The sequence below is a fragment of the Cynocephalus volans genome, chromosome 5, assembly GCF_027409185.1.
Source record: "Cynocephalus volans isolate mCynVol1 chromosome 5, mCynVol1.pri, whole genome shotgun sequence".
NCBI lineage: Eukaryota > Metazoa > Chordata > Mammalia > Dermoptera > Cynocephalidae > Cynocephalus > Cynocephalus volans.
This window is the reverse complement of record NC_084464.1, coordinates 109,001,300-109,014,227: the sequence shown is the minus strand read 5'-3', so window position 1 is coordinate 109,014,227 and position 12,928 is coordinate 109,001,300. Positions and strand designations below refer to the sequence as shown.

General features: G+C 34.6%; 1 protein-coding gene across 2 annotated transcripts in view; it reads left to right on the top strand.

Annotated features, from left to right (window-relative positions):
* The window catches only part of ATG5 (autophagy related 5), a 131,164-nt gene that overhangs the window by 33,872 nt on the left and 84,364 nt on the right, over positions 1–12,928 (top strand). For both annotated transcript variants that reach the window (XM_063096913.1, XM_063096912.1), the window contains exon 5: positions 11,677–11,839. In XM_063096913.1, coding sequence (XP_062952983.1) covers positions 11,677–11,839 — 163 coding nt within the window. The remainder of the gene's footprint in view (positions 1–11,676; positions 11,840–12,928) is intronic.

Here is a 12,928-nt window from a genome sequence, read left to right as displayed (position 1 = left end):
TGTTTCTTTTTCCTCTTTTTTTCCCCCCCCTCATTAATCTTATAGACATTTTGCTTACAAAGCTGCATTGTAATCAGAAGGTTACTTACTGGGTGTGAAATTTTTAAAAAGAGAGTATGATTCAAAAATTTAGTGATATCGGTAGAAGACCATGGGCTCTTTAAAATGTCCAGTTCTACCTGTACCAGCCAGCCACCAAAAAATAAATAAAAAATAAAATGCTCAGTTCTGTTGTATATCCTAAATAAGGTTTGTTTAATAAGAGTAAACAAATCAACTAATACTTTGGTGTTTCTCTTTCTTTCCTGGTAACATGATGCTAACTCGGTGCATTTTGATTTTGATAAGAGCAGACATTATGATTTTGAATTTTGACAGCAGTTATTAGGGGTAAGAGCTCACATCTGTTAAGCAAAATAGGGTCAGTATTAAGATGAGTGCTTATGTGCCAAACTCTGTTGAATGCCAGGGACAAGTTAGGTTTTTTGATTAAGACACCTTGTCTTTCCTACTGTGCTTGAAAAGACACTGTCACTTGTCCTGACTGTTCTTTGGTTATGCTTGTATTACTGACCAAGCCACTTTTCTGCTTGCTAGGCCAGGATCCACTGTGTCCCTTTGAAAGAATTTACCATATCCCTGCTTCCATTGTGTGTTGATGACATAGGTCTGAGGTAGCTTCCCTTGTTCTTGAGTGTACTTCATGTTCTCTCCCTTGTTTCTACTACAGCCTGCACTTCCCAGCTATAAATATTGGTGGCTGTTTTATAGTATCTATCAATAGTATGTAGTATGAGGTATCGATTGCTATGTGACAGATTACTACAAATGTACCAATTTAAAACAACATAAATTTATTTTCTTACAGTTTCTGTGGGTCAGGAGTGGGTATGGCTTACCTGGATCTTCTGTTTAGGGTCTCATCAGGCTAAAATCAAGGTGTTGACTGGGCTGCATTCTTGTCTGGAAGCTTGACTGAGGATAATCCACTTCTCGGCTCACTCAGATTATTGGCAGAATTTATTTCCTTGTGGTTGTAGGATTTAGGGCTCTGTCTTCTTGTTAGCTGTTGGCTGTCAGCTGCATTCAGCACCTAAAGACTACTTGAAGTTTCTTGTCATGTAGACTTTCAACATGGTGAAAGTCTAGAGGTAGTCTGGTAGCAAGACAGACTCTTATATAACATGATTTAATTATTGGAGTAACAACCCATCACCTTTGTCATGTTCATTTGGTTAGAAGCAAGTTACAGGTTTTGCCTACACTCAACAGGGGAGGGATTATAGAAAGATATGAACACCAGTAGGTAGAGATCATGGAGGGTCATACAAACATAGAACTTTATGAAGAAAGGTTTTAGTCATTAATTTATTCATCAAGTATTTATTGAAGTTAAATTCTGCCTTTAGTTACGTCAGGGTAACTGGTACAGGATTTTTCCTTAATCCATAAATAGCTAAAAAGAGACAAAATATATGAAGTAGAGCTGTTTTTAGGCACTGAACATTAGAGGGAAATGGAATAAACAAGGTTAGCCCATGGTTAGCCTATCTTTGTGCCTTGGTACAATTTCCTGACTGTGGCAAGGGGAGTAGAACTCAAGCTGAGCAAGGTAGTTCTTCAGAACTGCGGATACAGAGATTGGAGTTCTGGGCTGCTGAAGTAGCTATTACTTGCCAGGCAGGGTATCAGAGAGGAAAGAGTCAAAGTATGTGTGTGGATTTTACGAGGGTACTTGACTAAGGGCTGGGCTGCACATGCGTAGGTGATGCTCCACAAGGCCTAGTAGAGAGTAGGTGTTATAGGGTTAAGAGTGGGACAAAATACTGGAAGTCTTATGATGCTAGAAAATGTTGGATTCTAGCCCATTCCAGAGTGGAGAGACATTTAGTTAACACACTGGACATTTATCTTAAGATTCCAGAAAGGCTGTGATTTTGGAGTAAGAATCATATTTCAGAGCAGGGGTTAGCAAATCATGGCTGGTGTGCCAAATCTGGCACATTGACTGTTTTTGTATGGCTTGTAATGTAGGGCAGTTTTTACATTTTTAAGTGGTTGAAAAAAATCAGAAAAGGAATAGTACAGTTGGACCTCTGTATCTGTAGGTTCTGCATCTGTAGATGCAACCAATAGTGGTTTGAAAATATTCAGGGGGAAAAAAAACAATAAAAAATAACAATAGAGCAATTAAAAAATAATACAAATAAGAAAATACAGTATAACAACTATTTACATATCATTTAATTGTATTAGGTGTTATAAATATATAGAGATTATTTAAAGTATACAGGAAGATATGAGTAGGTTATATGCAAACAGGCCATTTTACAAAAGGTACTTGAGTGTACATGGATTTTGATATCCTCAGGGGGCTGTGGAATCAACTTTCTATGGATACTGAGGAACGATTGTATTTTGTAACATGAGAAAATTATGTGAAATACAAATTCTGGTGACCGTAAGTGAAGTTGCACTGAAGTGCAGCCACCCATGGAAGTTCATGTACATATTATCTATGGCTGCTTTTGGGCTACAGCAGCAGAGTTGAGTACTTGCAGTAGAGACTGTATGGCCTGCACAGTCTAAAATATTTACTGTCTAATGCTTTACAGAAAGTTTGTCAACCCCTATTGTAGAGTAAGAGTTGCTCTGGACCTGCCTTAATGAAGCCTGAAACTAAGCCATTTTAGGATTAAGGAGAGTTGCCAGTAAACTAACTGTCAGCCAGAATAAAACTCAACACCTTAAAGGAGGATAGTATAATCTAGAATTCTTACAGCATATTTACTATGTCTACCATACAATAAACAATTAGTAGACTTGGACATAAGCAGGAAAATGTGGTCTATATCAAGTAAAAATTGCTGTCAGTAGAAACTGATCCTAAGATAACCCACATCTTGATATTAGCAAAAAATGAATTAAAAGCAACTGCTATAAATTCAGTGACTTAAAAGAAAAGGTGTCACACAATTGTAGAACTGAGTAGAACAATATCTGAAATGAGAAATTCACTGTGTGAGTTTAACAGCAAATTTGATATTTCAGAAGAAAGGTTCTTGAACTTGAAGACAGATCCATAGAAATCATTTAGTTTGAAATATTATTAAATTTTCCTTGTGAAATCTTCTTTGACCCAAGGCTAATTGAAAACTGTGTCCCCACCCTTTGGATAATGGTAGTCATATAATTTTACTTGTATATAGTTGTATTTACTTGTGTTTATGAATCTCTCCTTATAATTATATTATTTGAGCTTTAAACAGTTTTTCTCTTTTAAGGAAATTATAAGAGCTGATCTTTTATACTTACCATTTATTTACCATTTCCAATGCTCTTCATTCCTGCTTTTTATAGTGCTTTAAAATGTCATTCCATTGTCTTTTGACTACACTGTTTTTGATGAGAAACCAGCCATCAGTCATATCACCTTCATGTCATGTGATTTTTCTCTGGCTGCCTCCAAAATTTTCTACTTATAGTTAGTTTTCAGCAGTTTGATTATAATGTGCCTGAGTGTGGGTCTCTATATATTTATCTTGCTTGGGGGTTTGTTGAGTTTCTTGGACACGTTATTGGAGAATTATCTTGCAAATTTTTTAACCATTATTTATTTTTAAAAAATTTAGAAATAATTCATTTTTTAAAATTCACCCTTTTAAAGAGTACAATTTCAGTTGTTTTTATTATGTTCAGAAGGTTGTGCAACCATCAGCACTATCTCATTCCGTAACATTTTCATCATTCCAGAAAGAAACCCCATAACCATTAGCAGCCACTTCCCATGCTGCCCTCCCTTCATCCCCTGGAAACCACTAATCTACTTACTGTCTCTATGGATTTGCCTATTCTAAACATTCCTCATAAATGGATTATACAATATGCGATCTCTTGTGTCTTCATTCTTTCACTTAACATGATGTTTTCAGGGCTTCAGCACGTATCAGTAATTCATTCCTTTTCATGTTCAAATTATATTCCATTGTGTGGTTATATGCTTTGTTTATCCATTCATCAATTGATGAGTATCTGGAATGTTTCCACTTTTTGCCTATTATGAATAATGTGGCTATGAACATTCATGTCCACATTTTTATGTGGACTTATTTTCAGTTCTCTTGGGTATATTACTAAGAGTGGTGATGCTAGGTCACCCAGTAAGTTGATGTTTAATCATCTGAGGACATGCCAGACTGTTTTCCAAAGAGGCTACATTATTTTACATTCCCATCAGTAATGTATGAGGGTTCTAATTAGTCTGTAATTTCTCCAACATGTGTTATTGTCCATATTTTTTATTAAAATCAATATTGTGAGTTTGAAGGGTTTTTGTTTTTTTGCATTCTCCTAATGACACCAATTATGCTGAGCATCTTTTCATGTGCTTACTGGCCATTTATATATCTTCTTTGGAGAAATATCTATTCAGATCCTTTGACCATTTTTTAATTGGGTTATTTGTCTTCTTACAATTGAGTTTTAAGAGTTCTTTCTGTATTCTGAATACTAAACCCTTATTAGCTATATGATTTTCAGATGTTTTCTCCCATTCTGTAGGTACTCAAGTCTTAACTTTGCTGTAGCTTTGAAACTGAGAAGTGAGTCTAACCATTTTCTCAAAAGTATTTCTTTTGACCCATTAGTCTGTAAAGAAATTGGATTTATAATTTTAAAAACCTCAAAAAGTAAAACTCCTTGCACAGATAATTTCATTGGTGAACTATAAATATTTAAGAAATGAGTAGTGTTAATCTTTACAAACTTTTTCCAGGAAAGAGAAAGAGAGGGAACACTTCCCAACTTGTTTTAGAGGCCAGAATAACTCTGATACTAAAATCTGTTTAAAGACATTAAAAAGAAATTGCAGACCAATATCCCTCATGAACACAGATGTAAAAGCCTTCAACAAAATACTAGCATATTGAATCCAGCAATATATTAAAAAGACAGTACACACCATGACTGAATTGAGTTTATTCCAGGAATACAAGATTGTTTCAACACTAAAATGTCAATCAGTGTAACTCACTGCATTGACAAAATAAAGTAGAAAAATCATATGATATGATCAGTAGATGCAGAAAAAAACATTGATAGAGTTCAATACCCATTTGTCATCAAAACTCTTAGTAAGCTTAGGAATAGAAGAGAATTTTCTTAATTTGATGAAGGGTATATATGAAAAGACTATAGCTAAAATCATTCTAAATGATGGTTTATTAAATGTTTTAGCCTAGGATCAGGAAAAAGGCAAGGATTACTGCTCCCAACACTTTTATAAGCAGTTCTGCTATAATGCAACATATGTGTTCTTAAAAATCACTGTGCTATTAAAAATTGTGCAATAAAAATCACAGATTTATGAGGAAAAGGGTTAGGGGCACAACATCCAAAAACTTGCAGTGACAAAAAGACAGGATCCTAATAAAAACCATAGCACAGTTTTACACATGTTAAATGATTAAGAAATACATTAGTACAGTAAATATGGCATTTCATGTTGCAGAAAGCTAGAAGTTTCCTTGAAGAAATGAGCATTGGAAGAGTTGCAGCTTGTCAGTTGTAAAGTGGTGAAAGGAGTGTTTATCTGAAGTCAGACAGAAAATTGTAACACCTAATGTGGGTGAGTGTAGCTCATAACATATGAATTAAAGTAGCTGGTCCATTTCTGAGGCATGTGCGTTGTATGTATGTCTGTGCTTATTGATTTAGCTGGGTGCAGTTTTCTGTGTTCAGCTGATATTTCTTGTGTACAGTATTTACATAAGTAAACACACAGTTCACTCTATGCTCAACTTGTTCCCTAACATGTAAGTCGCTTTGGAACAAAGACTTGAATAGACTGTTCACAGAAGAACATATATGAATTACCAGTAAGCACTTGAAAAGGTGCCCAACATCTTTAGTCATCAGGGAAATGTAAATTAAAACCACAATGAGATTACTTTACATTCACTAGAATGACTAAAATGAAAAAGACTAACAGCACCAAGTTTGAGGATGTCGACTGACCAGAACTCTCACACATTGCTGGTGGAAGTTTTAAATTGTACTGTCACTTTGAAAAACAGTTTGACAGTTTTGTTAAATGTGTGCTTACTCTATGACCCAGCATTTCTGTTTCCAGCTGTATACACAAGAAAGATGAAAGCATATGTCTACAAAAAGACTTGTACATTAATGTCCATAGCAACTTTAATAGCCCAAATCTGGAAACAACGTAATGTCTGTTAACAGTTTTTATAAACGGATTATAGTATACTCATTCAGTGAGTATACTCAGCAGCAACAAAGAGGAACTAATTGTTGATATAAAGTAATAACATGAATGAATCTCAAAAGCATTATGTTAAATGAAAGATGCTAGATCATACTATGTATTATATGATTCTATTTATATGAGATTTTATTACAAGCAAAACTAATCTCTGGTGTTACAAATCATATCACTGATTGCTTGGGGTAGGAATGAGGGGACTGACTGCAAAGAGAATAAAAGAACTTTTGGGGGGTGATGGTAATGTTGCATGCCTTGTTGGGCCTGACAGTTACTCAGTGTCAAAATTCATCTAACTGTACTCTTAACATTTCTGCATTTCATCTCAATAAATATGTGACATAAAGAAAAAGTTATTGGGAGTCGTGACCTCTGTCTTGTGGAGCTTTCATAGTACTGTAAGGATATGCCAATAGGCATTATCACACTGGCAAATAAATGTTATTACTGAGTCAAGTATAGGGACTTTGTGAACTTAACCCACACTTGGTAGAGTGAGGGAAAGTTTTCTGGAGGAAGTGATGTAGGACGTGAACCTGAAGATTGAGGGGGATTTTTTGGCCAGGTCTATAAGTTGTTGCATGATAGGCAAAGAGAAAGAGTGTTCTAGGAGGGTAAGTAGTTTGTGTAAAGACACAGAAAATGAGAAAAAATGGCTGAAAGAACTGAAAGAATGTTGATGGAGGTGAGAGATATTCAAGATAGTTAGGCCAGGGAATGTTTGTGGGTGGAGGGGTAGTTGGTGGAGGGGATAGAGTATGAGAAATGGTAGTGAGAGGTTATGTTAGATAAGTTAGCAGAGACCTAAGTCATTCAGAATCTTGAAGGCTTTAGAAGCAGTTTGATTTTATGCTAAAAGTAGAACTAAACAGTGGATTAGAAGATTAGGCTTGTATTTTAAAAGGTTACTGGCTCCAAATGTAAAAAATGAATTAAAAGCAAGACTGCAGGATAGGACCCAGTTATGAGGTTTTTCAGAAACCATCAGTAGATGTTAGTTTGTACTAGGAAAGTGGCACTGGGAATGTTGAAAAGTAAATGAATTCCAGATCTATCTAGGATATAGACTAAACAGAACTAGATTGGATGTGGTAGATGGGGAGGTGGAGGAGTCAAGGGGGAAAATCATTATTTTTGGATCTGTTGAGTTTCACATGCCTGTGGACATTCTACTAAGTTAATTAGTAGATTAGTATGGGTCTGAAGGTCATGAGAAGGATCTTGGCAGGAAACAAAAATTGAGATTCGTTAGTCCATACATGGTGTTGCAGTAGGTGATCTTATTCAAGGTGAGTGATTATTTAGAATGAAAAAACAATGAGGTTGTAGAATAGAAACTTGAAAAATACTAATATTTAAGGAAAGGCTGAGGGAGAGGCTCAGAAGAGATATGTGATAAAAAAAAAGAGAGACATGTGATAACACAGAAACTTGTGGATGACTGCTTCATGGAGGATAATCAAAGGTATTAGATATTTGGTGAGGGCTAAAACAGTTGAGAATTGAAAAGTGTAATTGTGGACCTGGAAGAGAGCAGTTACGGTAGAGTGGTGAGGGCAGCAGACAGATTGCAGTGGATTGATAAGAGCTAAAGGGCCTTGGTGAGCTTAAACATTGGCCATCATGGGATGATAAGACAGAGGGCTATGGCCAAAGAAAAGTTGAGGTTGAGAGAAGCTTTTTTGTTTTGGGGTAGTTGTTTTGTTTTAAGATGGAAAAACACTTAATGGGAAACAGTGATTAGAGAGAAAATGGATAAAAATGCTGTTATAGGAAAGGAGGGGAATAATTAATTGTGCTGGGTTCCAAAGATTCAACAGTTGTGATCTAGGAAACAGGGTAAGAGATACCCATTAGATTTCGACAAGATGGAAAGAGATGATTGATGTTTGAATTAGAAAATTTAACAGTAGACAAAGGTAACAAATTTTGGTGCATTGAATTTAGCATTGATTTAGCTAACTTCAGTTAGCTTTTTCATAGCATAATCTTCTCTCATCCTGAAAATGATACCATGGAAGAAATATTTGGAAAATCCCCTCCCTTCTCACCCTCACATGTACACACACCAAAGTAACCATGGAAAGAGCATTTTAAGATTTTACAGAAGTAGGCTTTTTAATTATGGGCTCATATTTTCCCTGTCAGAATTCTGACTCTACTTTTAGGTGTGACTTGGTAATAACATTGGTAAACTAACATTGCTACGTACAAGGGTACTTCAAAAAGTTTGTGGAAAAATAGAATCGAAAGGTAATATGAATCCTTCCATGCACTTTTTGAGGACCCCTCATATTGGCAACTCCTGTGTGTTTAATCAGATGTTAGATTCTTTATGGATCATATGGAAAATATGTTTTGTGCTTTGCTCCATGATCTTAATAGAGTACCCTGAACTTATAATAATACTAGTAGATTGAAAGGGTTTTGGGTTTTTTTCCCCTTTTTTTTTCTTTATTTTCCACTTAGCTTATAAATAGTTTTAATTTAGTGTTGTTCAGTTATCTCTAATGTGTCTGGACACATTCCAGACAGTCTGGATTAATATTTTAATTAAAGAACATAGGTAATATTTAAGTAAATGGAACCTTTCAAATTACTTTTGAAAAGTGAAATTAGATTTTGTTTTTTAGGCATCTGACTTGGAAGATTAATGAAAGCAAGTAAACATGTTGTCAAAATCACCACCTTTATTTGCAAAAATTTGTTCAGCCCAAAAAGATATAACTTATACACACCTGCTAATGTATGTTAAAAGAGATTGGAAATGTAATGGATCAGGGGTCTGTAATTTTCTTGTGACACTTAAAAAAAAAAAAATTTTTTTTTAATGAAGCTTGAAAAAAAAGATGTACTGCTCCTACCTCAAGCTAATCATGGAAAGAGGAGCATTTTGTGAGGAGGAGCTGAGAGGGCTTTGGCTGAGACATCTGTCACTTTCTTCATTGCCACAATTAATTCAGCTGCTTTGGCTACCTGAGCAGATCTCTCCTTTTTCTGTTATTGCTCTCTCATGTTTCCCCTGAGTTCATATCATTAAAGAGTCACCTCCTTCCTAGATAGTAGAACATTTTCTGTTGAAGGATAGGCATATACAAATATCTGCACTCTCTTGATAGGCCCCTGTTTTGCTATAAAGAAATTCAGATAGTATTTCAGTTAAATAAGGGAAAAATTCACACTACTCGAAAATAATATTTTCTTTGGAATATGAATGTTCATATTTTCAGCCATTCATTGATAACCAAACTATAAGTCAGTAGCAGAGAATTGTACAATATCTGAAAAGCCATTTTAGACTTTACTTTTTAGTCAACAAATAAAAGTTGTATATATTTATTGTGTACAACATGATGTTTTGAAATTGAAAAGCCATTTTAAATTTATATTAAGTATACCAAAGTTAAAATTTTCTAGAATTATTAAAAATTGTGTCCCATTTTTAATGTGTCCCACATTTTAATTTCATGACCTTACTTACATGGTTCAGTTTGATTTATAGACCTGAAATGGAAAATAGTTGAACTTAAATAGAAATATCCGTTATAATACTAATCCATTTGAATACAATAGAATTGATGTACATGTAATTCTTTGTCCTGATCAAGAAGCCAGGACAAATCTTAATCTAGAATAAGCAAAGCAAATATAGCTGATTGGAAAGTTAAGGCAGTGACCCTCTCTCTCTCTTCAGTCTATATCCCATCCCATCTTTCAATCTTGCCTATCTCTTGTATTCTCCTTTTACCTATTTTTCATATTTTATGAAATTTTATATGTTCTCACATTCTATGCCTTTGTGTGTCTATGCCTGAAAACATCCACCTCAGTTTTTATGGACCTTTAGTTCAAGAGCACCACAAATCTGAAATCCCTCTGTACCTAGAGAGAATTTGATTGGCTCAGCTTGGATTAGGTGTTTACTACTACTATGAGCCACTGTAGCCAGTGGCTAAAAGTTTACACAGCACAAACTGTGGGATCACACTCTTTTGAGAACAGGAGGAGGCATGAGCAGGGCAGGCAGATTAAGTTTATCACCTATGGTTATTTCCTGATTATTTGCATTCTAAAAAATCTACTTTAGGGAATACCCATAGATGGTCTGGTACCTTCTCTTTTAGCAGGAGGGCACCTACAGTAAGTTTTCTACTCATTCAGGAGGTGTTTTTCTTTTTCTTTTCATTCTCTGTATCAAAGCTCTATGACATATAGATAATTGAATGTTGTTTATGAATGTAGTAATCTGAATAGGCTATAACTAAATGCTGCTTTTTGCCATTTTTAAAAAACTTTTTATTAAAGGGCCTATAGAACAATAACTTTGTAAAATAATGTTTAATATAATCATTATCTTAAATATTTAGGTCTTATGGAAGAAGTGACGTTGTATAGTGGTTAAGAGCTAGGACTCGAGTCAGATTAGCCTTAAATCCTAACTCCATTACTTGCAAGCTGTATGACTCTGGGCTCTAGCCACTCCCTGAATTTTAATTTTTTTTATCTATAAAATAGCAATAATAATAATGTTTAGTTTATCTCAAAGGTTGTTGTGAGGTTTAAATTAGATAATCCATATAAAAAGTCTTTGTACAGTGTCACATACTATGTTCAATAAATGTTAGCTATTGTTATCTTTTTTTTCAATAAAAAGTATATTAGTCATCTCATTTATATAACTCCTTATCTGTGTAATGACCATTGCCTCAGGTGCCTAAAAGATTCAGTGAAGTTATAGAATGTAAATTTAGCTATCTGACTTTAAAAGTTACTTTTTAACAGCATTATTGAGATCTAATTGATTTATAGTAAACTATACATATTCAAAGTATACCCTCTAATAAGTTTATACCACAATTCATGTATTTGTTTACCTGTTGGTATTTAGCTTGTTTCCTGTTTTTGGCTGTTACAAATAAAGGTGTTGTGAACATTCACGTATAAGTTTTTGTATGGATGTATGCTTTCATTTCTCTAAGGTAAATACCTAGTTGTGGAATGGCTGGGTCAGATGGTAGGTTTCCTTTTTAAGAAACTACCAAACTGTTTTCCAGAGTGGTTGTGTCATTTCACATTTTCACCAGCAGGGTATGAAAGTTCTTTTCCACATCTCTGCTAATACTTGGTATAGTCAATTGAAAAGCTATTTTAAAAATGATTACCCTTTAATGTCTTTTTTCATGTTGTAAATGCACATATAAGGATTATTTTGGAAGGGTACAAAACATGCCAGATAGCTAAAGATTTTTAATTTAATTTAAAAAGTATTTGGAATTATTGTAGTGATAAAATATGATTTGCTAAAAATATTGGAAAACTGGTGGATTCAGTTCTTTAAAAAGCTAATTTTGTAATGTGTGTACCTGTTTTATGTGTGTATTTTTTTCCTTTGATAGAGTTTTCCAGAAAAGGACCTTCTGCATTGTCCATCTAAGGATGCAATTGAAGCTCATTTTATGTCTTGTATAAAAGAAGCTGATGCTTTAAAGCATAAAAGTCAAGTAATCAATGAAATGCAGAAAAAAGATCACAAGCAGCTGTGGATGGGATTACAAAATGGTAACTATAGCAGTGTTTAATTTAAAATACTACTTAATAAAATATGATAAAACCATAACCCTGTGAGTAATTGATATATTTTAGAATTGGTAGTAAAAGTTTAAATTCTAGCCTTTATGCCCAAATTTGCACAAAAGCTACTTTTAGTCATCTTTTACATTATACCCTTCCAATGTACCTCTGTTCATGGATTCTCTAACATTAGGTTAATCGCTTAGCCCATATCATATAACAGTATAAACATTATGTTTACCTTCTGAAGAAAGTGCCATTACTCCTAAGGTATAGCCCTTATTCTTCAGGAATGACCCTTCAGGGATTACTATTGAAAACTGGGTATGTACCAAGGTGCCTCCACTTGGGCACGAATCTAACTCCAACCTTTGCTTTCTCAGGACAGTAGAATTGCTTTGTGCTCAGATTCTTTCTATTCTTGCTGTGATTTAGAAAATACCACCAAGGAAAAGGCTGAGGGGAACATGGAGCTCATCTCTGTATTCCTCATTTTTTGGAGATTGTAGCTGCTTAATCTTGCCTGCATTGATTGCCCTACGATGCCTTCAGTTGTTTATATATGAGGGTACTTCAAAAAGTTCATGGAAGAATAGAATGGAAGATAATACGAATCTTGCCATGAACTTACCATGGTATATTAACTGTAAATAATTGCATAAAATGTGAACTTTGTTAGCTCTTCAGTCCATGAATCATTGCGTAACAACAGACATGCTAATTATCATTGAGAAATCATGTCACTTCTTTTGGTGTGTGTCATGGCTTGTGTCATAATGTGTGTCGATGATTGGTCACTATACATCTGTTACTCATGTCACCCACAGATCATGTAGTTGTATTGCCTCCTTGTCCCCAGCAATAAGCTCATGTAACATTTTATAAAGGTGGATAATCAAAAAAGGGAATTTGCCAAAAAAGATGAAAATGCTGCAGAAAAGCAAATAGTAATAATGTTGGAAGGAAATTTGAATAGAAGATAATGGAGTTATAGAAGAAATAGCTGACTTTGGAAATGTTGACATGCCTTTCAGTAGACTAGATATGCAGCCAGAGGAAATTAGTGAAGGTAAACTT